The sequence below is a fragment of the Astatotilapia calliptera genome, chromosome 14 (assembly GCF_900246225.1).
Source record: "Astatotilapia calliptera chromosome 14, fAstCal1.2, whole genome shotgun sequence".
Taxonomy (NCBI): Eukaryota; Metazoa; Chordata; class Actinopteri; order Cichliformes; family Cichlidae; genus Astatotilapia; species Astatotilapia calliptera.
Window position 1 is genome coordinate 30822376 of NC_039315.1, and position 27895 is coordinate 30850270.

Consider the following 27895-nt stretch of genomic DNA (forward strand, 5'->3'; position numbering starts at 1 on the left):
CACAGCCATGAATGACATTCAGATTCTTCAGCTTCACCTCAAATCAACACCTAGCTGTTTGAAACTTGGACACAGTTGGGTGTTCCAGTTGGACAATGATCTCAAAGACACATTAAAACTGGTTAATCGATAAAGCAGTCTATCATTAAGGTTCTGGAATTACCAGCACTATAGAAAATTTGTGGACTATGGTTAAAATGAACTCCATCAATCTGCCAGAATTACAATAGAAGCTTTTTCATGGCTACCAAAAGGATCTTGCCAAAGTGCAACTTGCTAAGGACATTAATAGAGCCTGTATGAGCGTTTACGTATAGCTTTGACCCTGTGTGGATTGGAGAAAATCCCCCAAAAAGTCAAATGTCTGCAGTCAGTACTTGAGGCTTTTTTAAAGTCATTAAAGACAGAATTCATTAAAGGTTATCTGATGCCATCATGTCATCAGATAACAATGTACAAGCTCTACTTCCAATATAAACAGAAAAGATAATCCTGAGACCAAAAGCAGTGGTTGAATCACAGTGGCTACGTCCATGTTTTATCCCATCTGTGTAATACAGTCATCATTTCTTCTAATATTACCCTACATTAACCTACTACAAGTTTCACACAGCATGTAGTTCAAATCACTGACAAAGACTGGAAGATGTAAAAAGCAACTATAAGGCGCATATGTCAAATACAAATAGCAGTTAAGAGCGATTTCATTATGCAAAACAAATAACCAACACATCAAAGTCACCTCTTTTACTTTAAGAGATTTCTTTAGAAAATCTAGGGAGATTTTATGTTTTTGATTAATGGTGACTGGAAATGTAGTTGCTGGCAGAGCTGCAGGTTCACACGAGGATTTTACTATATTCTTGAGTCATCGTATTCACAAATTTGGGTGTCAACATTGCTTGCCCACCCACCCGTATGGTGACAACAAAACCCCCTTAGTCTTTTTACATTCATAAGATACTGACTGAAGCCTAGTAACGTTTGAAATAAAGTAACATATGCCTCAACTCAGTCATTTTTTTTTTACTACTTTATTCACAGACAGATTTCATTGGCAGACAAAATATACAGATCACAGTTGGTTTTGTTCATCTAACATATAATACGCTCCCTTTCACTTGTTTTGACTTTAGTCCAGTCTCTGACTCTGGACTAAGGCTTTAAACGTGGTTTTACAAAACATTCTAAGAGTGCTGTTTCTCTTATACATAAACACATGCAAGGGAAAACAAAGGTTAGTCTAAAACGATTCAGAAAAGTAGTGGGGACGGGGGGGGGGGGGGGGGGGGGGAGAGAGAGAAGAAAAAGTGTGACAAATTAGAGGTCAAAAAGAAATATGGGTCTGTGTTTCAGGGGCAGAATATTATTCCCAAAGAAGAAAAATAGTAAGTGTAATGCCCAATGCAGCCTGGTCTAAAGTCTACTGTGCGATAGTGCTTTTTAACAGGATGAAGGCAGAAGCAACAGGTAAGCAAGAGGCTAAAGATGCAAGCAAGCTACTAGTCATCAACAGTTACATTACACTGAACATGAGAAAATATAAATAAATGAATCCATGTTTGCTCAGGAAGGCAATACCTCATGCTTTGTGTAGATAACTAAGGAAAACAACGTAACCTCAAGGGGAGCACAACAAAACAACATGGGGAGAAAGTCGTCTCCCCCGGCAACGGTAACCATCATACAAATCCCCAAAGAGGAGATGTCTTGAAATCATTATTTTTGGCTTAAGGCCTTTGCTACATGGAAAATCCTGTGACATAACCAGCAGCTTAGTATTGCATCACACTTTAGGGTAAATATTACCTAATTCGAAACAGAATAAAGGGGAGGTACTGAAATAAAATTAAAAACAAAACAAAAACAAGTAAAGTGCAACTCAGACATGATCAGATCCACAGGAGGTTGCTACAGTGGCTGGAGACATGACTGGTGATGTGCCTTTGTGTGGGCGGGAATCTCACAGATGACAGTCGCGTTTACGCTTCATCGCAGATAACCGTCTCCACCACAAATGTATTCTCAAAGTGGCGGATGTGGTGGCAGTCCTTCGTGTCACGCTTGTTGATGCCTATGAGGGAAAATGGGGTGAGACACAGAGAGGCGATCAGCCGAGTCGCTGAACTTCAGATACAATCACAGCTTAAACGATAAACCTCTTAATCCCCCAAAAGAAAACAAAAACACAGGCATGTATCAGCTCTTTTTAATGGCCACATTAACCCCAACGTACGCCTGCGGGTGACGCGGCGGTTCAGGCGGTACGTGTCCTTCCCGTTGCACAGGCGATAGATGAAAGGTCCCAGCTGACGCATGTTGTGCACTTTGCCGGTCACCACCATCTCTTCATGGATGATGTAGGTCTGAGGCAAGTATGTGCCCTTCTGCAAGAGACACAGTAACAAGCTCGGTGGGAACACAAAGGGGCTGATGATGCTGCAATACTAATTCTTGAGGGGACTGACATCTGTGGAAATTTTCCCGAGTGACTTTTAATGCTGGCAAATTGTAGCAGAGGAATATTTCCAGTTAAACAATACCAAAATGGTGTATTAACTCAAATTAATTTTAACTTTGCCAAAAGTATCAACTCCTTCGAACATCAGCAAAGAAGGTTAAATTTTTTTTTCTTTAAATTAAAAAGCTTGGGAAGCTTCGACAGACTTACTAAGCCATGCTAGTTGTTAGTGTGTCCACATAATAAGCAGTGTATCAATACATCACAGAGTACACCAACGATATTACAAATAAAGGAAGAAAAGAAGTGGGGTGGTTTTCTTCTTATTCATTTCTTACACTGCTAAATATGTTAGCTTCCAGCATTTGGTAACAGCTGGAGATGTCGCCTAAGATTGGCTGTGTTACCTTGACATTGATAAGCAGCTCCCAGAGGTTGCGCGGAGGCATCACAATGGTGGTGTTGAGCTCGATAACGTAGCACTTGTCCAGAGCAATGTCATGATATGCAGTCAGTCCCTGGAAACAACAACAAAGCAATCTAATTATGACCAGTTCTCCATTACTGTAGCGTCTTTAGCTTACAATGTAAAGCACCTTTAGCTGACTAGAATTTCATTTGGTGCTTTAACAATAAAATTAAACTCTCATTCTCATTTAAAAACAAAAGCAGGTCAGTATTTCACTGACTGAACTTTGATATTTAAAGTAAGTCAGTAATGTTAGCTTTTCTGTATATTTTGCAACTTTTTTGGTTGAAAGATAAAGCCAACGTGGAATCGGTGAAGACCGCAGTTCCTCAAAAGGCCACTTGTTTACAACACAGTTTTGTGTTTTGTAAAAAAAAAAAAAATAATAATAATAATATATAAAAAAAAAAAAAATTGTAAAAAGCCTTAAATATGAATGATTATCAGGCTCACTGTATAAGTGCATGGGGCTACATCATTTATTTACTTATTTTCTCAGCACCAAGTAGCAGGTGTCTGTGTCTGCAGTGCAATAAACCCATGTCGTCTATGGATGCACTTTGCTAACAAAGCTAGTTAGCATTAGACGACAGCTTTGCACTTTGGCCAAATGAGCAATGAGTATACAGTATAGTTAGAGTCCACTTTCTGCTAGCTGTATGCTTCTTTCCGATGCTCTGCACTCACTCCCTCTGATGCAGCCGAATGAGCAATGAAATCTGCCTCATGTTCATATTTTCCCCCAATTCTTGTCAGCTGACAAAGACAACGAATATGAAGTCTTGTTTTTAAAGCAGCCTATGAGCTGTGTGGAAAAACTCTAGCTGTTCTATACTCCTGGACTGCAGATTTTCATGAACTCAGACAAACTCCATGTTCACATTTACTAGAAGAAGAAAAAAAAAGAAGTTATCATACTGAAAAAATGTTACAACCCACATTTTGGCTCAGAACTGCATCTATGTGTGTTGTATTTGAGGCTGAAACTTGAAATAGACATTCTGGAGACATGCGAGTGTGGCGTTAATGTGTCTTTAAGGGGTAGAATATCAGACCTATATGTAACATGTGTATATTTGTCCTCACTCTGTGGAAATCATGGATTATATCAGCAGGGTCACTTCCTCCAAAGTGAGGCACGGGCACAGTGATCTTCTCGTAGTTGTCGGCCAGGTAGATGCCAACATTCTCCTCCAACTCCTGACGGCCACGCAGCGGAGCGTACACAGAGTCTTCATACAGCACCCTGCAGTGAAACAAGTTCTCCTCTGGGATCTACACACATGCACACAGATCAGCTTTTAATGCAACACAGCAGCCAAGAAACACGACTGCAGCAACATTATCCGTCTCAGATGGCAGTGATTACAATTATTTATTGTTTTTAAAAAGAAGAACATTTTCCCCCCCATTTTTTAGTGCAGTGTTTCATTGCAAGGCCAACAAGGGCACACATATGGCACACTGCAGAGCATAATCGAGTCTTACATGAGGTATGAAGTAGTAGCGGTAGACAAAGATGGAGGCTAAAACCAGACCAGCCATGAAGACCACCAGACCAAACGTCAGGCAGCACAGGCCATTGAGAGGAGACTTCTTGGGCCGCAGGGGTAGGACCAGCTCCTCCTCATCCTGGAGGACACCACAAATGCATACATTAAAACTTCGAGAAGTGCACAGAGCAGCATTTCTAGCCAGCTTCGATTCGATCGCGTGACGGGTGGCTGAAAAGAAATCTGAATTTAACTGCAGGAATTAGCAGCACGGATCTCGGACAGGAGGAACGGCTGACGGAGACGGCGGGTAATGAAAACTTGACTTAGATAGTGAGTAATCTTCCCAGACGCCTCCAGTCTCGCAGCCCATCTGCTGATGCCACGCACCCAGCCAGTGTTTGGAGGGTGGCACTACACACAGTTAGTCATTATTGTTGTAAAAGGAAACGCGCACACACACAGCGAGTGGCTACTATCTGAGAACTGGCTCAGCGAATTACTGTAGATGTGCTGCAGAGTAACTACAGCAGGAGAAATTATCTTGTGAAAAGCAGACTGTAAGGAAACAAAGGGCTGCTATTCTTAGCTGGAGCTATGAAGGGAAAAATAACAACTGTGTGCATGTGAAAAAAAAGACTCTTTGAGGATACCTCAAAGAAAAATGATGGCAACTGTGTTTGCGTGTGTTCCTATTATTATTATTATTTTAAAGGGAGATGACTTCAAAATGCTTGAAAGCTTTCACCAACCACCCCCCTCACCCCACCAACATTGCGTGGTATGGCCCGAGTGCCTAATTTCAGGACACCGCTTTTGCTATTTGAGCTGAATTTGATTCTTCAAGCCTTTGTTCTTTGGAGGGAGCATTTGGAGGGTGCACAAGGACAAGGAGACAGCAGTGTATGTGTGAAGGCAGACTTTTGCAAGTTCTTTGTGTTCCTCCGTCCCACTGAGATGGGATCGTGGCAGCAGCTGAGTGCGTGTCACACCATGAGGCCTTGTCTGTCTGTCTGTCTGTCTCCTGTTCAGTACATTTGGAGGAGCGCAAGTCACTCAGGGGCCGCAGCTCTGCACTCCTGCGATATTCACTTCCTATGCAATGCCGGACGCCTCCTCTGTATTCTGTCGGTGTTTGTCGTCTCTGCTGCTCAGCCATGTATTTTTTAATAAGAGTGATGCAGGGGGATTCCGCAGCACAGCAAACTTCAGGACTCCGCAGCTCTGCCTCCCTTTAGAGCTGTGACAAATAATCCTGCATGCGCTGCAAGCCTCGGCAACCCATCTGCCATTTTGTCATCCCAAAGCTCTGCATTTCTTGCATTCTACCCCCCCCCCCCTTTTTTTTTTTTTTACCCCCCCCCTACCCTTTTTTGAAAGCTTGGGGGTTTTGTTTTTGCTGAATACATCAGCACTGCAGGGGAAATCGACAGATAAACCAAGTACAAAGCCTTTAAATTGGTACATTGTGGCTTTTTGCTGTGCTTTTTGCACATTGGAATAACTTGCATCAAACGTGCACAAAGCGCGCTGGCGCACAGGAAAGCGTCACAGCAATGACATGTTTTTGTTCCCAACCAAATGTCGATAGATGCTGTCAAAAAAAGGGGAAAAAAAAAATCCCCCTGCTGCTGCTCATGACCGAGCAGGTGCAGGCTGCCCTGCGGACCAAGCAGGCAGGTGAGCCTGCTGGACACACAGCAGGCATCGCGTTACATAAAGACCATCTACACACAAGAGTTGATATCATGCTCGATTATAATGGGTTAAATGTGAACAGGCGACTCTTTTGCTCACCATCGGATGAGGAATGAGGATCTCGGTCTTGTCGCCATCGCTCTCTTTTTCCACTTTCTGTCCCGAGACAGCCTGGAAACTGATCTTCACCATGGCTCCGGGGTAGTGGGGCGGTCACTGCTCGCCTGTCTATCCGCTGCAGGTGACTTCACTCTCGGGCTGTGTTGACGATAGCTGGCCACCTTTCTCAGACAGATCCCTTACTCTCGCCCTCTTTTCTGCTGTCACCACCGGGGTGCCTCTCTGTTTTTGTCTCTGCCCACCGGAAGTGTGCTTTTTTTAATCGTCCTTTAAAGGACCAATCTGCCGCTTTACTGTCTACTGTTCAGAGGAACAGCTTTATTAACGAGACAAACAGTTTCCACATAAAACTAAGGCTGTAGCTATAATGATATTTTATAATAATATATGCTGATATATTCAAACTTATCTACCCTCAGCTTAAATTTCTGCTTGAAATTATTAAAATCTTTTAAAATTAACTAAACCTATCAACAGAATATGAAGAAACGGCTAAAGTCTGTGTGCAAAATATCCATCTATCCATAATTAACCTAACCCCACTAATTGCATGTCTTTAGACTGCGGGATCAAGCCAGAGTACCCAGCGATAACCCACGCAGACACGGGGAGAACATGCAAACTCCACATAGAAAGGCCAGATGGTGGATTCAAAACCACGACCTTCTTTCTGTGAGGCAGAGTGGTAACCGTGCTATGTATGCACTGTGTTAAAGAAGTATGGAGTGGCCGCTGTACTACCACTTTGTACCACAAGATGATGTAGTGAGTAATTATTAGCCTTTTCTCACACTTCTGACCCTGATCTGGTTGTCTTCATCAGTGACTGTATGAAACGGTCATCGGTCTGCATTCACACACAGCTTAATGTGTTCATTTCTCAGCGTCTCAAACTTTTTCTCAGACTGGCTCTGATTTCATGCACATACATGATCTTGAAGAGCACTTTATGGTTTGACACTTAACTTTTGATACTTAAGTAGTGATAGGTCAGTTTTCCAACAACAGTATTTCTACACTGGAATATTGCTACGTGGTGTGGTATAGGTCCTGCCTTAATATAGCGAGAAACCAGGGTTCTGTTTCTTCAGGAATAGTTCTCCAAACTCCTTGAAGGACATTCAAAACGCTTCTTTGCATGTTTCTGCCTTTTGGTCTGTTCTCTGTTAAGATGACCCCACACTGCTTTCGTAATGTTGAGGTCCGGGTTCTAGGGACACCAATCCGTGACTTGTAGAAAAACACACAGTGGAACACTCTCTAGATATGGGTTTACTGCACTGGCAGAAAAATGAAATTACTGCCAATCAGATGCTTTCTAGATGATCTTTCACAGTGGATCAAAATCTGACAGTTGTGTGTTCGTAATTCCATCAATTTTGGTAAAATCACAAACCATGACAGACCCTCCACTGTGTTTTACAGACGACACTACATTCACTGTTCTACCTCTCGCCTGAAGTCCTCCATAAACATGGATTCAGACACCGTTTATCTGTTGTAGCGTTAAGGCCTGAAACTTCTTTCATCCTCCACTTTTCTAGCTTCCTTATTTAATAAGGACACCCTTCACACCATGCTGGGATATTATACGTTTTGAGCTAACAGCTCCTTAGGAATCACCTTGGTGTTTCAGAAATACTATTTTGTGTCTGTCGCCATTTTATCTTTGGCAGTTTCCATAGGTTCAACTAAAGAATGGTAAAAAAGTTCCTAAAGATTCAATTACAAATTTTGCTTTTTGTAAGTTGTCTGTTCTGCATAGACTGAGCGATTCCCATCTTTATGTTAGAAGGATTCATCAGTCAGTGTTAATGGTCAGGTACAAGGACTGGACTGAAAATGAGTGGAGAAATTAGAAAAGGCTATTTACAAGACACTTGACTTTGTAATGCTTTTACCAAGTACCCACATGAACCTTAGAATCACAGAGCACACATACAATCAACAGCCGAGACTTTGATAGTCAGAAGGAAAGCAACAACAGGCTTTGTTTTATTCCAAATACTTTTTTTGTTTGTTTTGTTTTTATTCCTTTATTTAGATTGTAGGGCCCAAGCCTTTGACACTTCTGAAAGCACCCACACGCTCGTTGCTGAAACTGGAGTCAAAGCCAGCGTACAGCCATGTAGCCAAGAGTTCAACTGGACATTTCAATGTTGTTAAATAGCTGGAAAAACCAATTCCAGTACAACATCTTTAGTACAGCATCATGCACAGCCAGTGGAGCAACATGCTTGTTCAATGCTCATGGAAGAACTATGGGCTTCTGGTTTCTGTCTAAATTGCTTGAATGTGTTGACCATAACACGTTGCCCGAGTTCAGTGTAAATGCAGAAAAATCTGTGGTTTCATCAGTTTTGCTCAGTACCATGAGGACAATCCAAGATGCCCAAAGTACTCTGCTACCCACAATGCTTTACGCTCACAATTGTACTGGAATTAAATCAACCCTCTGAAGAGACAGGCTCAAACACAAGGGAAAAAAAGGGTGTAGGGGGTGGGGTAAGAATGTGGAAAGATGTGCTGAGTTTCCAAAGTCCTAATGAGGTCACCCCAGAAGTACACTCACTGTGGGGCTGCACAGCACTCCAGGGCCTCATGCCAAACAGTGAGAAAGAAAAAAAAAAAAAAAAAACAAGTTAATGAAGAAACTGGGGAAATCTTCATCACCCTAACTCCAGTAAGTGATGCTGATCATCCAGTACTTCACAAAGTGCACAAACACACAGGCTTTAATGTTTCAGTAAATGCTCTGCGCCTACATCACCTCCCCCAATACATATTCAGCAGTCTGAGTCTGAAATACTCAAAAATGTAGATGGAGAATAAAAAGAAGATTAAGAGATCCAGAGCTAATACAATGACATTCCTCTGCTGGACAAATTGTTAATATCCTATAAGGTTAGCTAAACGTGAGCTGGCCCTTCAAAGTATGTACAAAGAAACCCACCAGCAATCAGCAGTAAAATGAAATGCAAAAACAATGTCACTTAACTTGTGTTGTTTTTTATGGTTTAGAAAGCAATTTGATTACAATTAACCGAAAACATTATGTTTAAGGTAATATATATAATATATATTCATGTGTCAAGGTTAAACAAAAATCTACAAAGCAAAAGAAAAGAAACAAAAAGGCATATGTACATGTTCATCCTGTCCCAGAAAACAATAAAAATGTCCATGTCTTGGGCTTCACCAGAATTATACCTTTCCTCCCTCCCTGCTTTGCGCCTGTGCTTCATGTGCCCTGTGGTGACGAAGCACACGGGAGGTAAACGGTGCGATGGCGTCTGAGAGTTCGCCCCTGTAAAACGAGCCGCTGTTGCTTTGTTGGATGAAGGCATACATGTTGCTGTGATGCACACAAATTTCAGTTTGTGGCACTGAACGTGGGTGCCGGGCTCGGCAGGCCATCACAGAGCCGACGCCGGGCACAGCAATGGATCTGTCACATTTCGAGGCATGCAACGACCACACACACACACACACACACACACACACACACCAATGTTCAACTTGCTCGTACCATTTCCAAGACATACACACATTCTTGCAGCATGTGTGTATGCATGTTTTGTTTTTTTTGTAATACGCATGTTTGTGTAAACGGGTCCATTTTTGTTGCAGGAAGTCTGCCTTACTTTAAATGCACGGATATTTTCTGCCACTGTGTTTGATGGGCTGTGGGTTGTGTCAATATAATATACCGTAAATGTCTCGATGTGCAAGAAAGCAGCAGCAACTATTATTTTCTCTTTTGAGGGAAAAAGACTGAAAAGAACAAAAAGAAAAAAGTTCCGGGGTGCAGAGGAGCTGGCAACTTCCTGACGAGTTGATACGAGTAGATTTGTTCTTCTTCTTTTCTTTTTTTTTTTCTTTTTTTAATTTGTTTCTTACATTTTGTTCAGAAACCAGAACAGCAGCTGCTGATGGGGTCCATTAAGCAAATGTTGCCTGGATGATGTCCAGACATGGTCCTGGTGGCTCCCCCCCTAAACTTCTGCACGCTCTTCGCCTCAGGCCTCCTGAGGTGCAGGCTTCTTAAGATCCCTGATCTGTTTGACCAGGTAAGTCTTTTCATCGTTGAACTGTTCGTCTTCTGTCCTGTCGTTTTGGAACTTGCTCAGAAACTCGATGAGTTTGGTCTGGTTCTTCAGCAGGATGTCGAGAATGGGCTGTGTCTTGTTCGGGTTGGCCACAAACACCTGTGGAGAGAGACAGAAAGAGGGAATTTTTCATGATTTTGTTTTCTACAGAATCTGTATCTGTGGTGCTAGCAGGACCACATGTGCTCACAAGAAGAGGCTCACCAACACTTCACCAAATAACTCACTAAATAGTAACAATATATATTGCACTATTGATTATATTAGTAACCGAGTACTCTGTTATTCCACCGATTAATGAAAAATCTGATGAGAAATACTTTTGTCCTATTAATGAGCAATAATAAATATTTCAAAGAGAAAAGAGGATCTTTCAGAATAAAAAGCTCAGATTTGCCAAAAATCAAACAAAAACAACAACTAAACTCTTTGACTGTATGTAGAGGTCATATTAAAAATTTATTCTTTAAAGAAAACATTTTCTTAAATGCAAAAACATAAATATCTCAAGTAGAGTCATATGTCAGAGTTGAATAAAATTCGATGCATATACAACAAGGTAGAACAGGTGTGTGTTCATGTGTTTTCATTGTAAGCCTTTAAAGAAGAAAGTGGTGGCTGCAAGAAATGCGAGCATACCAGCATTTTGAAGTGTGCTCTGTGCTTTGATGCCAAATTCTTATACTGCTGCTATGAAAACATAAATGATAATAATAACATTAATATCAACAACCCTATCCCGGACAGGGTGAACTGTTCCCTCAATGGTCTTCTCATAGGGGTCTTCTGAATTGCTCTTTGTCTGGTCCCTCACCCAGAACCAATTTTCCATGGGAGACCCTACCAAGGGCCAAAAACAAACAAAAGGGAAAAAAAACCCTAAAAACAACATCGCCCCTGGGATCCCTGGGACACACAAACCCTTCAACCACGATAAGGTAGAGGGAATCTAAGTCTCTCCCTTAGACATAGGATGAGAAGCTCAGCCATCCGGGAGGGGCTCAGAGTAGAGCCACTGCTCCTTCACATCGAAAGGAGCCTTTTGAGGTGGTTTGGGCATCTGACAAGGATGCCCCCTGGGCGCCTCCTGGGCAAGGTTTTCCCGGCATGTCCCACCGGGAGGAGGCCCCGGGACAGACCCAGGACATACTGTAGAGATCATATCTCTAGCCTGGCCTGGGAACGCCTTGGTGTTCCAACGGACAAGCTGGAGGAGGTGGCTGGGGAGAGGGAGGTCAGGGCTGGGCTGCTGCCCCACGATCGATGTATGTATGGATGATAATAATACCAATGTGTCCAACCTAACAACCCTCAGGTCAGTGGCTCAGAGTTTTACTGGCCCATATACATTTTTATTTATTTTATTTTTTTTTAAAGCTATTTTTTCTTATTTTTAAATATTAATGTAATTTAGTGAACACTATAATTTATGTTTCATTTTCAATCTGAAAAATGTTTGAAATAAATATGATCTAGTGCATCCCATGTCCGCCATGAGACTCACCCCGTTTGCTGCATGTACGTTAACCTGTGCCTGTGTCGTCATCACTGCTGCTGTTGTGTTGTCAGTGTTTGTTTAAAACTCTGTGGGCTTAATGTTGTCAGATTTCTTTATTCACACGTTGCTCCTAAATACGTTTGTACTGCAGGTCTGTTTTTAGTCACAAATGTAGTTGAAATGCTCATGTTTACATTGTTTAACACATCGATGCGCTGCACAGCTGTGCGTTAAATGAAGCACTGAAGCAAAACATTTGTGTCAGGAATTTTTTATAATTGAATTACTCCATGAACTGGTGCAGCTCTGTCTTGAACTGCAGGCAGTGACAGTAGTCTGTGCTCTGCATTGCAGGCTCAGTGAATTCAGCGTATTGGCACATGAATCAGTTCTCTACCTGCTGCTTCTTCCACTAAGCAAAAGAAAGCAGAACAGAACTAGAAATGATCCACATGAAAAGTAGAAGAAATTAGAAGAAAGTCTGCCTGATGTCTTGAATAATTTACACAACACTATTAAATCAGGAAGTGCATTAAGCACCTTAATATTTTCTTTACCCCCCTCAAGCCTTGCCTCTTCTGTAGAAAGGACTAGCATACAGTGCTTTGATTCTACCTTAAAAACGTGGAAAGCCTCGAACTGGATGTTGCGGCTCTTGTCCCGTAGCAGGTTCATCATGAGTTTGAGATTCTCTGGCTTGCTGATGTATTTTGTCATAATGGTGAAGTTGTGCCGGTCGAGGAGCAACTCCCCCAACAACTAGAGAGAGAAAAGAAATAAAAATGTATTCCATCAGTGTATTTCTTCTACTATATTTAAATAAGTAGTCACGCTTTACTCGTTTGTATATAAATCATTAGTGATCATGAATAAGGCAATAAAAATGTGTTTGAGAATCACCAGTGGTCAAACATCTGGATTACAGATTTAGTCATCAAGTACTCAGTCTTCAGACTGAAATCGAATTAAACACTCCAAATATGAGGCCAGTGAAGGAGCCATTAAAGCTCTTTAAATAACCACATAAGTTTGTGGTCTAACCACTAGATGGCAGTCATGTTAAGAGTGATTCAGAGAAACCCAACACTAGAAACCATTTTTAAATAGCTCTCTGAATAGAGTTGCACCACTACTTGAAACCTCTTTACTGGCACAATCCTGGGCTCTTACCTTGAGGGACTGCCTTTTAGTCACGTAGTTTTCTGAGTGGAGCAGCTTCTCATATTCACTAAAGAACTAGAGCAGCAGAGAAAGAGGCAGTGAGGCAGACAAAATACAAGTGGTCAGCGAGAGAGGCAGTCATCTAAATGCTTCAAGCGGTGTTTTCACAATTACATCTGTATCTTGTATCAAAACACTGTGACAGGAAAATGAGAGCTTTTCCTCTCACGGACTGACAGCTATGTTGTGCTCCCAGCCTGCAAATTATCGCCCAAATGGCTGGTTTGATGTTGTTAGAAAAAGAGATTGCCAGCATCTTAAACCGCCTGACTAACAGAGACAGACCTAATTCACACGTAATTGGTCAAAAGAAACTGTTTTTGTTTTTTAATCTAAAGCTTATAGTTGTCTCAAACACTATCCTTGGCAGGGGTGAGGCTATATGGTTTATTTAAGAGTACATTTTTTACATATTTTGATCTAATCTAGATATTTTTAGTTAAATGTGAACTTACTCTGTCATAATGTTGTTCCAGAAACTCTGCGCTGAGTAGCTTGTGTCTTGTAAGGAGGTCCTGGAAACAGACAAAGCCAACTATCAGCGACACATTCAGACCTGACAGTTATGACTGGGTCCCATCTGTCTCCTATTTGTACAGCGCAGATACAAACCACAACCCAAAGAAATCCATTTACGTTTTGTCACTAAATGAACCACTCTGAAGCTAAAAATTAGCGAGAAAAGACATGTCAGCTCACTGTCTGATGACTGAAACTGTTCCAAGACAGCAGACAAATGCTTTATTACAATGGTTTATCAAAGTTATCTCTTGCTGGATGGAATGAACACGTTTACTGTCAAGACTAACATGCCAGTAAATGTATTCAATAAGTAAAGGTGTGAAAGTCTTTTTGAATAGCACAAGATTTAAAATAGTCAAAGAACTCCACAGTAACTACACAGCTTGTTTGGTTTCTATCAAAGCTAACAAAGGGCCGTGCACTTAAAACACTTGACTACTTGGATTTATCAGGTTTTTCCTTTCTTTTCTTTTTTTTTTTTTTAAATATGTGTCTAGAAGAAAACCCCTCTCACTCACAGCAGTAATCATCCTGCTTCAGTTCACATCGCTGTCTTGTACTTAGTGACTTTGTTGCCCGATTTAGCCATTTTCAGATACCCTTTAGTGGAGAATCCCCCCCCCCCCCCCCCAAAAAAAGAATAAAATAAAAAAAATCTCTCAGCATGACAGAGAACAGCTGTGTGTCATGCCAGGGGAATAAAGTAATAAACTTTCTGTTGCTTCTTACACTCTCTTTGAGTGATTATTTTACATGTACTACAACTTGGCCCTCGATTTGCATGCTCAAAGCTGGCACTGGCCTGTCGTCCCCATCCTGAAAAAATACCATCTTAAACATGAGCTGCTCCAATGGGAGACTGAAGTAGCAAACTACAAGTAAGGGCTTACATAATAATATAAACAGCTATTTAAACTGTCATAAACATAAAAGCATGACCAGGTTTTCCCTTTTGAATCTAAGAGGCAGATCATGAGAGCTGAAGTGTTGAGATCTGGTTTTTAATTCAAGGCATTTGGTGACTGTGCTTTGTCAAGTCTGTTTTCTTTAAGCTGTTTAGGCAGTTACAGCTATGAGGAACCATAGATGTTTTAGAGCATTACTTCAATAGATTAACAACTTTGCTGACTTACTTTGAAAGTGGCAAATGCGTCTGAGGCGATGTCGAATGTGGACATCTCCACGTATCTGAAGAAGTCGTAGAATTGTTCTGACCACAGTGTGATTTTGGCCAGTGGCTCATGTCTGATGCACTCCCTCAGCATGATACCGCAGTTCAGTGCAATCTCTGGAGACTCATACCTGCATATAACATCAACATATGGAAAATGATTTCTCATTTTGTATTTCACATGCACGCAAACACAAGCGGTAGGAGGATGGATGGTTTCCTGAAAAACTGAAAACAAGAACACAGTGAGCTGCAAAATGTTTGGCATAATAATGGTGTACAGAACAAGAGCAGGCCGATATGACTACAAATATTTATCACGATATACATTGAAAATTTGCGATAACGATATAACTGACGATATAATTGACACTAGACAAGATACTTTACAACTCCACAACTTTATTAGTGCAAAAAAACTTTGTTGTGTAGCTGACGGACGAAAAGCTAAACCAGTTCCACATCACTGAAGTTGCAGCATTTTTACAAATCAATTCTGGTTCATCCGTTTCATTCAACAATCCGCTTTCGCCCTTCTCATTCGCCGTCGCTGGCATGCTTTTTCCGCCATGTGCATATGAAAACAAAGGCACTGCGCATGCGCGTTTTACCCATATTCTATGGCAATATTTCATTTTCTTATCGTTGCCCAACATTATACCGGTATTACCGTGAACGGTATGATATGGCCCCGCCAGTTTCACATAAAACAGACTTCCAGTGTTTAAACTGAGTGCAGCTAGCCAAAGATCCTTCAGTTTTCAGGAAAGACAAAGCAGGGATAGTGACTGAGCTGGGTGAAAGCTTATGATGTTTACACTACTGATAATGAGGATCAATTCCACTGTGCGACACACAACAAGGGAAATCCTCATTAGTCCTATCACAATGGGAGTATGCGCACAAGATGTATGTTCTTTCAGAGCACCACTTTACTGCAGACATTTAAATAGTTTCCCTTGGGATTAATTGAACAAACACAAAGAACAGAAAGCTTCAGTCACGTCAAGCTGTGCAGTACAGTAGTGCATCTATTCACCGTGCCCCTGGCACAAAATGACTGATCCTCGTGTCGTGTGCTTGGTTTTCACAAAACAGGTTTAAGAAGAGATTTTTAAATCCTTTGGAGTCGCTAGGATTTCTGCACAGGTGACTCCAAATATTCTCATATCTTCATCCAAGTCAGAAAGACAGAAACAATCTGACTAAACTGACAACATAAAACCAGTTGTGCTTCTCATGTGTTGTATAACCTCTCCACTTACCTTTTCAAACCTTCACTGAACTACTGAATCTGAGAAGCGCAGACTTCCAATTCTATCTAACTGAAACACCTGACATTTTGAGCACAGCGATTCACAAACTTATTCCAGCCTGGACTTGCATGTAGCTTGTTGTACTCTAAAAAACAAGAAAAGTGTAACTGTTTATGTTACTAGTAGCTGCTCTATTACTGCAAAATTAGACAAGGTGAAGGGCAGACCAGGGGATATCTGTAAGCGTGGATGAGGTGCACAGAAACGAGCCACCTTCCACAAGGTGTAGCACTCTAGGATGCCTTATACTGGTGTTTTTATAATCTGTAGTGAACTGGACTGCTTGTTCTATTTTTACTTTTCTTATATAGGCAGCAGCTCTCATTTCCCTTTATGCTAGGAAGAAGTTACTTGGTTCCTTGGTCTTTTCAATACCAAGTACTGTTAACAACAACAATTATAATGAAATAATCATTGGGGGGGGGGGGCAGTATTACTCCGTGTATATGCTCTTACCCTTTAAGCAGCATGAAGAGAATATTCTGCTGGGTGCAAAGATACTCCACCGTGGGTGTCCGAGTACCAATCTGACGCCTCAGGATGTTGTTGAAAATCTGAGCCACATCTTTTTTACCCTGACAGAAAAATACCACATGAAGGCTTAGACAGAACAGAAATGCACACAATAGAGAATTTATACATGAAGTCATTTTACAACAAGCTCTCTGGGTGGAAAGCCAAGGGGCCGTTGTAAATGTAAGGTGTGGTGCTTTATTGCATAACAGCTAATGAACGGCTAGGAATCTGCTGCATTTTTAATTTTCTGCAGTGTGGCAATAAAACCTTGATGAAAGATTCGTTCTCTTGAGGTTTAAACATATTGACAGGAAACAGCACTAAACAGAGGAGCCAAAAAGAGAGACACTGTCGTATACTGGCAAAACTGAACATATAATAAAAGTGTGTAAAGTTATCAGAAATATCAAATTACTGTCACACTTTGATATTGGACTCTTGTGCTTTGCAACTGTTCACCAGGCTTTTCTTTTGAGCAAGGGGGCAGTATGAGCGAGGGTAAAAGAGGAAGGAGGATCACACAGTACAGTGAGTCACACTGTGATGGGGTGAGTCAGGGAAGCCTGCAGCAGTTACCACACACACCATGACATATTGCAGCGAGACATGAGTTTGCTCCCATATCAAAACAGGCAGGTTTGTCATTAATAGCAAGCTGTCAATCCACGTGCACTTTTTCGAAACATCCTGCTTTTTCCTTCTCATACATAGTTTAGTTCCTGCACCATTGTTTTAAAAACAAAATGCTTTAAAAAAAACCTTTAAAGAGAAAAACAACAGTACATTTTTTTTTTTTTTTAAACCACAGTTAAAAGGGAGTACATTTCTGCAGATTTTGCACTGCTGGTCAAACAGAACAAGAGCTTTAAAAACATCACTTTGAAATGTGGTTTGAACCATTTAATGGTGCAGGGCCCTACCAGTCTGTTCCATATCAAGGAATCTAATATTTTTAGCTTTTATTTTTAGCTTTTATTTTTAAGCGATCAATTACATATTTACAAGATGCATACTTAAATAATTTTTTTTACCCAAGTTCAGGAACCTAATTTAATTTGCAGACCCTCTTTCGTCATTTTATCCATGCATCCATTCTCTCTATTCTTATCAGGGTCATCAGGGGGCTGGACCCTACCTCAGGTATTATAGGGAAAGAGGCGGATTAAACCCTAGACAGGTTATCCTTTGACACTAACACAGAGGGCATTTTATATTTAGTTATATCATTTGCTATACTGCATTTGATTTGTGCATTTGCTACTGTGAATTAGTGGGGAAAAAAACAAAAACAAATCATCAGTGAGTGTAAAGTTACTGCAGGTCCACTGCCAACACACAATGATGACCAACAGAACACTGACATGTTAAGCATCATTTATGATCTTGCACATGTGTCTGTCTGCGTACACTTTTGTGTTTGGATGGGAGGGGTTTTCACCCATGGCAGATGCACTCCTCCTAAATCCTGACTGCGTGTTGCTGGAAGCAGATGACACATACTTCTGCCAAATGCCAATTGGTTGACAAGTAGACTGGAATAGGCATGGGAGCAACAGCAGAGTTAACCGGGAACTGCAGAACCGCAAAAAGAAATTCAAAGATAAAAAACAAAAAAAACAAATAGCATGAAAAGCACAGACAGTGCTGAAGTGACACTTTTCATAGTTCTTAACACTCTGTTTCACTTCAGCTCTTTGTTTATTGGAACTTCACTCTTCTGCACAGCTGGCAGACGGACAAAAGCATAAGCAAGAGTGGTCCACACAACGACTGTACAACAGAGCTCTCTGCAGGCAGATTGGACATCCCCAGAGTGCAAGCATACCACAAACGCAAGAATAATTTTTTATTTTCATTTACTGTTTCCATTTTGTGAACCAAAATAAGGCACATGTCACGACATAAAGTGATTCTTCAACTAATATTAATGTGAAGTGATTTTAAACAAATTAAAAACAACACCTGAAGCAATTAGTGGATCAACAAAGTTCCTAAAATAAATAGCAAGAATGGGACAAACATTATGACTTAACACTGTTTTGCTTTCAGATCATCAATATCCATCCACTTATACTGACTGATTAATGTAGGCTTAATTCCTTGTGCTCTCTAGTTGGTTTTATTGTGCGTTCCCTTTATGTTTGCAGTGAGAAATAAAATGTATCCACACCTTTTCAAACTTTCTCACCACAATCTGAATCCTCTACATCATGTGTGCTAAGTGCTAGACCTTACATGTCACTGTAAAGCTGCTAATGGCTTCTAACTGCAGATATTTTATTAGGTTAGTGCCCCTGTAAGACGCATTCTTGCAATGCTTGCATACCTTGGATAAATTGAGACCACTGTTCAATATCTACCACTAGTTCCTGTTCTTTCAACTTCACATCAAAAGTCTCACCTCAAAGTCGATGAGCTGCAGGTCTGCTATCAGGGTGCTGAGTAATCCACTGTTGTAGAGTTCCTGGGCGAGCTGGGCCACTGCTTCTGTCTGGGGCTCTTTTTCATTAGTCCCATACAAGATCTCCTTCATGGCCACAAGACTCTTTGACACCTCCTCTGTAGCCTGAACACACAAATTAATCCAGGGCACAACATCAACATATCAGATTATCTCAAAGTTCAAACAAATTCCTTCAAACTCGTGTCACTAAGTACAGTGAACTCTCTTAGGTGACGGACACTGCACCTGACAGATGAAGAGATTCACCCTACCTTCTCTGCCTTTTTGTCCGAGATGTCGTGCTTCTCGAGCACCGTCATGCTGTCCTTAAGATTCTTGACGATGTCCGCCGGCGACTTGTGGGACTTGCCAAAGGGGAAAGGCATGGCGGAGAGTTACCACGAGTGACCAGGCAGCCGACTGTCCACCTGAGGAAAGAAATGTAAAACAAATCCACCTTTCAGATAAGACCAAGTACAATCACAGAAATGGTAAAACGAGCAGACACAAAACCCTGAACAGGAGAAGTTTGAAAGGTTAAATACCGCAGAAACAGGAAATGTATTGACTGCTGCTGCACTTACAGGTGTGCATGGTAGCAGTAAATGTATCCCTCTACTTGTTACTGTATTCAAGACAAGAAGAGATTTTTTTTTTTTTTTTTATCTTATGAATTAGCGTTTTTGGCAAATGTTCATTGGATAAGCAGAAATGCTGCTCATGTCATTACTCTGGATTGAGCCTTTGATGAAGTTGTATTGTTATGCAACTTTGAGCTGAGAAGTAGAAGTTGGGTGGGGGCAGGGCAGTGGTGCACTCCATATATCCTGTAACAAACACTAACCTACGTAGTAAGTCCCAAAGAAGCTCTCAATACTAATAAAAGTCAAGCTCATGTTAGTTATAGAAATAAATTTGTGGAAATATGTTTTTTTAATGATTTGCACATATCTAGATCTGACCTTTAAAGCTTCATTTAGCAGCTGTAAAAGCTTGTGAAGTTTTTTGGTCATTATTAGTAAATGATTAACTGTGAAATGAGCTTACTATGACACAGGGCCACATAAATGAAGACACCACCTCAGACCTTTGTATGCCCGACTCCTTCACTTCAATAGCATACCTAAACAGACACTACATTGCCAAATATACTTTATCAGTTCAAATTTAGGTTTGTAAACACACCCTTTGAGTCACAAATCTATAAAACTAAATCCTCAAACGATACCAAAAAACAAACACTAAAGACCCTAGAAAGGCCACGGGTGATGCAATCGACTGATGTCACCATCTCATATCTCACTGCTGCTCCTGTTTAACTGTGTGACTTAACAAGGACCCCTTTCTACAAAATTCTCCGACCCACCCAACAACCCTAAGTTCACAGGGCAGGGCAAAAGTCAAAGTTTCATGAACAGTCACGAAGAGGCAACACCAGGCCAGTAAACTGTAATCCCATTCTCATGATCAGGTTAGCTGGAGGAAAAATAGAAAGCGTGCTGCCCTTTTAGGACATATTTCCACTTGATGTTTGGTGAATTTAGTGACCTAAAGGTACAAATCTGGCACTGCCACAAACCTGTTTTCCAGCCAGGATCCTCTAAACTGTGCACACAAACCCTGGAGTTGTCACACACTTCCTCTTATATCTTGGCAGGGAGTCCACATTTAGAAAGCAATGCTGGAGCCAGGAATATAAAACCGAGCAGCAACCAAAGTGGGGTGGCAGGCTGCTGCTGTTGCCCACCATTCATATATGATGTGTCATGTGTGACAGAGCTGAAACAGGAGAGCCTTATGTTCCCAAGCGGATGGTTTTTGCTTGCTCACAGCTTCGTTAACGTACACAGGCTTCAGCTTCGCCAGGTGGCCACATGCGTCTTTCGCGCAGGCTAATGCTCGTTAATGTAGGCAGCAGAAGCGCCTCTCTGCTCCTGACCTGATACAGTACCAGTGACGCAAATAGGAGGGAAATACATATGGTGCGTTCAAAATCGGTAGATCACATCTAACCCACAATGACTCCGGTACTAATCAGGAGTCCGAGTAAAATTGTGCCAACCTGACGTCTGTACAACCTGTCCTAACACAGACAAAAAAAAAAAAGACAAAAAGAAAATCCAAACCCGCTCGACCTCTCTTTGGGTAAATTAGCCTAGAAATACTTGTCGTGGCAAGTGACAGTGAATCCTGTCCTATAAGTACCTACCAGAACTCAAACAATACAGTGCCATAGAACAGCTCAACGTTAACCTCACCATCTCTCTCAGTCCAGACAGCAGCGGGTGCCCTGCTACCATCTGAAGGTAAGCTAGCAACCGCTACTCGCTGCTAGCAAGTGCTAGTCAAGTCCCCTGATTTATTTAAAACATTTTCCAAGCGATATATAAAAAATATATATATATTATACACATCAACACATCTATTTAATGAAAGTATTACCACTCGTACAACTTAAAAGCTAATTGCAAACCTACGGCCCAATAAGCTGTGCAACATAAACCTGACAGTGAGCACCGCCCATCTCTGTTATCCATGCCTGGTTTGTGATGGTGTGAAGTCTGCCAACTTTGCGCAATGTTAACAAAATGGATACTGAATAACATGGAGTCTAGCAAACAAAGGAGCGTTTACCGCAAAGCTGGAACAATATGCCACTTAGCTTTCTTTCATTTCTGCAGGACAGCGAACTTTATTTGTTTGCAAGGTAGCGTGGCCTATAGTTTTTCAATCACAGTCCACCAAACAACCGTGCTACTGTTGGCTGGCTTATGGAAGTGTGTATATGACTGTGTGTGTGCTGTCGACACACGGGAGGCCTCGGCAGGCCCACTGCTTACAAGCATTTTCCAGCTGCTAAACCTTCATTTACAGCTGCTAGGAGTTGTGGCAATATATTACCAACTCACTAGCTATCATAAGGTAAAAGTGGCTACGTTAATTAGCTAACTCGGCCTAACGTTAGCCAGGCCTGACTGAGGCTCCTCGCGTTAGTGCTTTGAAAACCATGCCTGGCTTTAGCAACTATCAGCAGCAGGCTAGGTTCAGCTAAACCGTTTCCACTTGCTCAGAAAGCTATGCCTGCAAACCACAATTCATAGGATAATATTCACAACACAATACCTTGCAAACGGCGTTTTCACTCGTTTCTCCCGGTTTGTCAAGACAGTAAAAGGCAATCCAGGTGCTCCTCGGACCAAAAACCGCTTTGTTTTCCTTGCTCGTGTCGCCTCCCCTTGTTTGTACTGTTGTTAATTGTGCAGCCCCTGTTTCCTCCTAGTGCTTTCTCTGAGCCCGACTGGTAATGTTAGCAGAGAGCGGCTGTCACTGCAGTGTCGTCTAGCGCCTCCGGTGGTCGCCTCGTGCAACAACAGTGGGGGTTACACTGCAGGGACATGCGAGATCACCGCATGAGGGCGCGCTTGCTCCATAGACAGATCATGGGACCTATAAGATGAATTAGGTAGAACCCCAAGCGACAATCTGCCTGCAAATAAATGTACGTATGAGGTGTCTTAAAAGCTTAAAAGCACTTCCTTTAGCAACAACAACCTTTCACTTGCACTGAACCATATGATCCCACTTCTACAGTTTCCCTGCAACCGTCCAGTGTGCAATATGAATACTAGCATCGGTCACAATCTGTACATGCACTAAACTTCAATAGAAATGTGTCTTCTTGCCTATAAATATCTTCATGTCCTCTGATCAGTAATAAAACGTTCAAGATATTTTACTTTATTACAAACTTTAGGATTATTGACTTAAAATCAGGAAATTTGAAATATTTGTCTTCCTTTTATAACTATTTCAGTGTACAGAGAGCATATGTGGAACGAAATCTTAGCACCCCATTTAAGGTTAGAAACCAAGGCCTTTTAGGATGCAGTTAGCATAAATCTGGAGTACACTGTATCAAATGTCACCTGAAGGAAATATTGTACTTACAGGTTATGATTTGAACTCAAAGCATTATTATTTCATCCAGTTTTGACAAATGAAATGATGTACATTAACACATTTGAAATAAGTCTACATTTTGCTTGAAATAACTCAGCCTTTTCCTTGAATTGTCTACATTTTGCTTGAAATAAAACTGAACTTTGTTTGAAATGGGTTTTTTTTTTAAGTTGTGTGGTATGCTCTCTCTATTAGCACAAACTCTTCCTTAACTCTAAACAAAACAAATATTGGATGCATTGCATTCTTCCAAATTTCTAAATTAATTAGTTGTACTTTAAGTTGTTTTCTAAGTGATGATGCAGTGTATTGCCAACAGCCAGAGTATTTTAAAGCCTCTTGTATAGGAAAAATGTTTTGTTAATGCACAATACACAAAACCATTAACTCCTTAGATATTAAGTTAAGAATGTGCAGGCAGTGGCTTGGGAAACAGACAGCTGTGATTCACTTTAATAACCAAAGCCTCAGGTGAGAGCTAACAGAAGCAGGAAGAGGCTTTAATTTTATAGCTGTCTGTTTAGCTGCATGAAGTGGAGTTTAGCAGCTGTTAGCTCCAAACTCTGTTTTTCATCTAAAGGTGTAGTAAGGGTTCACCTAGAGCTGAAAGTTACATGTTGGGGGATAAGACAGAAGGAGAAGGCTGGTTTCTAAACAAGAGAAGCCTCAGGTGGAGGATAGTGGTGGGATATGGCTGACTATCAAAAAGTAATTGCAGCAAATATGGCCCCCTCATAAAGCATTATCTGCTTTTGCTGGCAAACTTCTAACGAAAAATGAAACCTTGTTTCATCATTTCATCAAATGTTCATCATAATCATCAGATTTGATCTTAACCCATAAACAGTTAACTGAGTAAAGTCAATTGCAACGTAAAATTCAAAGCAACTACATCACCCAGATGGTTTGAGATACCCACTCCCCAAAGCGAACACTGATGGGATTGGCAGTCCTGCATGTCAAGCCCTTGCATACAGGTAACATACCTGGTGTATTTGTGCAGTCTGTTATACTGTAACAATTCAGATCCTCTGTGTTATTGATTCCATTAGAATTCAGAATTCAGTAGTACTGACATTACACTCGCTGACCATGCTGGTGCAGGGTCAGATTTCAGAACTGCTTTAAATCTGCAGAGTTTCCATTCCACTACAACCCAGAGGTGCACTAGTGGATTGAGATCTCAGAGATTCAGAGATTCACTTTCACATAATTTTTTAAACAACTGGTTATTGGAGTTAATGTTGCCTTGGTACTACTCAAAGCTATCTGGCCATTTTCCTCTGACCTCTGGCATCAAAAAATAATTTTCTCAGAGAGAACTGCAACTCACTGAAAGTTTTCTTTTTTCAGAAAACTTTTTTCCCTTTTTCTCTGCAAACTGTAGAGATGGATGTACGAGGAAATCCTAGTAGATCAGCAGTTTCTAAGATACTCTGACTTGTCTCTCTCTGTAGCTCATGAGCTGTTTCGGGGCCTATTTTGTCTTTGTTTTTGCCACTGTCTGCCACTGAACACTGGAAAAAGATGGATCAGTAAAATCAAAACTCTATTACAAACACTTTTGTTATAGTAGTGCGACAACAGCCCCACAGTGGCTTCAAAAACCCACTCCCTTTAAAAATACAGACGCCTACTTAACGCTTCTCTGAGGGATTGATGTATTTGGATTGGTTGCTATGTGTTACACCTGGCCTCGTCACCGGCTATCTACTGGTCACTTGCCAAAGGCCGAGCCTCCTCCTCGTCCTCCTCTGGTCGGGCCCTGTGTGAAGGTTATTACTCACTTCATGCTGATTAAGTTTGGGTGAATAGCGCTCTTTGTCCGACCTCGATTCCCACGACCCGGCATTCGCCTGGCAGTCGCGTGGCTCTGAAACAAGGGCTCCCACTTTAGGGGACCCAAAAGGTAGGAGGACGGGGAGGGAGCGAGAGAGGGTTGAAGGGGGAGGGGGTATCTGGTCAATCTGACATCTGCTCGTAAACAGTTAACAGCAGATGTCTCACATTTTAAAAACACCGAATGTGATCAAAGCAGGCTAAATACACAGCGTGTTTCCCCCCCCTCTTCTGCGCTTCCACGAAGGTACAACCTCTCCCAGTGCAACCAGCTTCTGTTAAAGTAATTCAGGGGTTTTAAAGGATATGATTATGAACTATAACAGGTGACAGAAATATATTCTCAGGTGATTTGTCAGCCTTTTTGTGTCGTCCCGTGAGCTCTGAGGAAATAGGTTTGGTCTTTTTTTGCAGGTGTAATGTTGCCCTTGAATAGAATAGACGTGGGGGTCCCGGGAGTAAAGCACGGTAATTGCACACTCTTGTTCATGCCTGGGAGAAGAGGAAACTGCAGTTTTTTGGTGTTGTTGTCGGGTGAAGAGGGGGGAAGGGGGGTGTAGCGCAATGGTTTCAGGCTGGACATCTGTCGCTTGTGAGCTTTTTTTTTTTTTTTCTAGGCCGGGTCTCTCAGTTATTCAATGGAGCCAGTGACCTGTCAGTCTTGACTGATGGGACCCCGTGTGTGGGAAAATCCCGCAGCCAAAGAGTTGGCGCATTCACATGCTAATTGCGCCCTATAAATAAGAGGGTCGCGCCGCGCCGAGGACCCTAGAGACGAACTGAGATTCAGAGGAGAAGGGACAAAAAAGCGCGCACACAAACACACACATATACACATACACACACCATCACACACCACAGGTTAAAACATGACTGCTTCATCCATGGCGCACAACCTGGGGAAACATCCTAGCGCAAAGGAGGAAAGAAAGGTACTGGACATACTGAAGCCGGGTTTCTTTTTGACCAATTTTTTTAAATGAATCCAGCATAGTGCCTCTCCATCTTGTTTTTGCTGCTCTTACCTGATTTGGTTACTTTTTTACAGCTCAGAAAGCCGCTCATTGAGAGAAAGCGGCGGGAGAGGATAAACAACTGTTTGGATCAGCTCAAAGAAACCGTGATCGGAGCGTTCAGGCTGGACGTGAGTATTGTCCTTACGTGTCTCCTCTGAGCAAACAGCGAGGGCTCAATAATAACTGAGGTTTCTCCTCTCTCGACAGCAATCCAAACTGGAGAAAGCGGATATTTTGGAGATGACGGTGAAACATCTGCAGAACATCCAGAACAACAAAGTTAACGGTAAGGAGCCGGGCACTTGATTGATTACGATATTACGAGCTTTGTTACTGCTGTTATTCATCGTAATAAAATAGATTTATATCTCCGTTTTTTTTAAATTTGGTTAGGCGTAATAAACCGATAACGCGTGAGAATGAAAATCCACTGACCCATTTGGCATTAGGCAGCAGGGGGCAGCATCAGCACATATCATGGCATATGTTGGAGGTCTGACAATGTTTTCACTGGGTGGTGGTTAGAGCAACGTGGTATGTGGAGCTGCTGGATGGGCGAAAGTGGAAAAATTAGAAAATGATGGCTGTCTGAGGTGCTGAGCCATGGATGGAAATGTCATTGCAGCCAACCGGTTATACTGGTTGTGCTGTTTCCTGTTACCACCGGGGTTCGCTGTGACACATGTATCTTTTTCTCTCTTCATTCAGACCCCACGTTAGGCCTTGAGGCCCAGCAGAGATACAGCACGGGCTACATCCAGTGCATGCACGAGGTTCACAACATGCTCCTGACCTGTGATTGGATGGACAAAACTCTGGGCTCCCGTCTTCTCAACCACCTCCTCAAGTCTCTGCCTAGGTCCACCGATGAGCACCCCCTCACCCTGCCCACACCCAGACTCGATGCTGCTCTTCCAGCCACCCAAGTCGTCCCAGGGTCCCCCCTCAGAGTAGAGCAGTTCCAGAGAGAGGCTGGACCTCAGGAAAGGCCAGCACTCCACAGTTCCCACCTGGGGACACTTGAGATGTGGAGGCCCTGGTGAACTGCTGGATTGATGATCTTGGTTGTCCATTCCGTTAGACCATCCTTTGTTATGTATCTTATAGATATGCTGCTCAGAAGACAAACATGTGGGGCGGTTTTTGTTCCAGTGATTATTATTGTAGGTGTGCTATAATGATTCTATACAGACCTTTTCTCAGTACTTCCCTTCAGAAGTTGACCTCTTGTAGCCTGCATTATAGAAGGCTCTTATTAATCTTTCGTGTATTTATTGTATTAACAGCTTTATTTATTGTTATTATAAGGCATGACTTTGCTTCTTAGACCACCTGCTTGGCCTTTGCATAGATTCCTCCTTTGCTGTACTATTAACCTAAACATTATTAATAATAAAACTTATTTTGCACTCACTCAGATTGTATGATCTTTGCAGGTGCTCTTTTCTGTTGGATCTTGACAGGAGTACTTTAAGGTCTAAGAGGCCTACAAGTGTTTATTGTAATATGATGTTACAGTAATATGGATTAAGATTTTTAGGGATTATACAGCATTCGACTGTGACAGGTTCCAGCCCTCTTGTGGCCCTGGATGCGATAAACTAGGAAAATGGATTCATGGATGGACTATTGTCATGTAATGGACATGAAACAAGTCAAATAAGTGCTAAACTCAACTGCCTAATCGAAACGTGTCAAAGTCAGAAAGAAAACACTTAAGTACTACATAGACTCATATCCTTATGCTCAGTTGTAGTTTAGCTGATTAAGCAGAACAGAGAAGCAGCTAATATTTGGACTTTTCATAAAGGGGTGAGAACAGATGTCAAAATTTCATTTCCACTACCCCAGTAAGCTAATATGTCTAACATGAACACCCTGGGACCAACAAATCTACAAACCGGATATCATAAAATCTGGCATGCTGCATAAAATGTAAATAAAAATAGAATGCAGTGATCTGCCCCCTAATCTTATTCACAATAGAGCTTAGAAAATATATCAAATGCTTAAACAGAGAAATTTTATCGACAAATATTAACT

The 27895-nt window shown here is 41.7% G+C and overlaps 3 protein-coding genes across 3 annotated transcripts; 1 reads left to right on the plus strand and 2 right to left on the minus strand.

Annotated features, from left to right (window-relative positions):
- Positions 1-1011: 1011 nt before the first annotated feature.
- itm2ca (integral membrane protein 2Ca) lies at positions 1012-6500 on the minus strand. The gene is made up of 6 exons (XM_026193406.1): positions 6221-6500; positions 4419-4562; positions 4017-4205; positions 2869-2979; positions 2237-2387; positions 1012-2074 (listed from the first exon to the last, which is right to left on the minus strand). Exons 1-6 carry the CDS (start codon positions 6311-6313, stop codon positions 1983-1985), a joined length of 780 nt encoding a protein of 259 aa, XP_026049191.1. The 5' UTR covers positions 6314-6500; the 3' UTR covers positions 1012-1982.
- A 1704-nt stretch (positions 6501-8204) lies between these two features.
- cab39 (calcium binding protein 39) lies at positions 8205-22406 on the minus strand. The gene is made up of 9 exons (XM_026192526.1): positions 22161-22406; positions 19310-19465; positions 18996-19160; positions 16535-16653; positions 14725-14893; positions 13525-13584; positions 13019-13084; positions 12464-12607; positions 8205-10449 (listed from the first exon to the last, which is right to left on the minus strand). Exons 2-9 carry the CDS (start codon positions 19421-19423, stop codon positions 10261-10263), a joined length of 1026 nt encoding a protein of 341 aa, XP_026048311.1. The 5' UTR covers positions 19424-19465; positions 22161-22406; the 3' UTR covers positions 8205-10260.
- Positions 20683-27266, plus strand: her8.2 (hairy-related 8.2). Its single transcript, XM_026192527.1, has 5 exons — positions 20683-21343; positions 25454-25768; positions 25885-25980; positions 26060-26138; positions 26561-27266. Exons 2-5 carry the CDS (start codon positions 25706-25708, stop codon positions 26893-26895), a joined length of 573 nt encoding a protein of 190 aa, XP_026048312.1. The 5' UTR covers positions 20683-21343; positions 25454-25705; the 3' UTR covers positions 26896-27266.
- Positions 27267-27895: the final 629 nt, after the last annotated feature.

Coding starts and splice junctions, on each gene's coding strand:
- itm2ca (XM_026193406.1), bottom strand. CDS start 6,313: ATGGTGAAGATCAGTTTCCAGGCTGTCTCGGGACAGAAAGTGGAAAAA. Junction 4,206..4,418: donor GCTACTACTTCATACCTCAT/GTAAGACTCGAT, acceptor GCATGTGTGTAG/ATCCCAGAGGAGAACTTGTT. Junction 2,075..2,236: donor CCGCCGCGTCACCCGCAGGC/GTACGTTGGGGT, acceptor TTTCCCTCATAG/GCATCAACAAGCGTGACACG.
- cab39 (XM_026192526.1), bottom strand. CDS start 19,423: ATGCCTTTCCCCTTTGGCAAGTCCCACAAGTCGCCGGCGGACATCGTC. Junction 19,161..19,309: donor CGGACAAAAAGGCAGAGAAG/GTAGGGTGAATC, acceptor TTGTGTGTTCAG/GCTACAGAGGAGGTGTCAAA. Junction 16,654..18,995: donor TGCAGCTCATCGACTTTGAG/GTGAGACTTTTG, acceptor TTTTTCTGTCAG/GGTAAAAAAGATGTGGCTCA.
- her8.2 (XM_026192527.1), top strand. CDS start 25,706: ATGACTGCTTCATCCATGGCGCACAACCTGGGGAAACATCCTAGCGCA. Junction 25,769..25,884: donor GCGCAAAGGAGGAAAGAAAG/GTACTGGACATA, acceptor ACTTTTTTACAG/CTCAGAAAGCCGCTCATTGA. Junction 26,139..26,560: donor CCAGAACAACAAAGTTAACG/GTAAGGAGCCGG, acceptor CTCTTCATTCAG/ACCCCACGTTAGGCCTTGAG.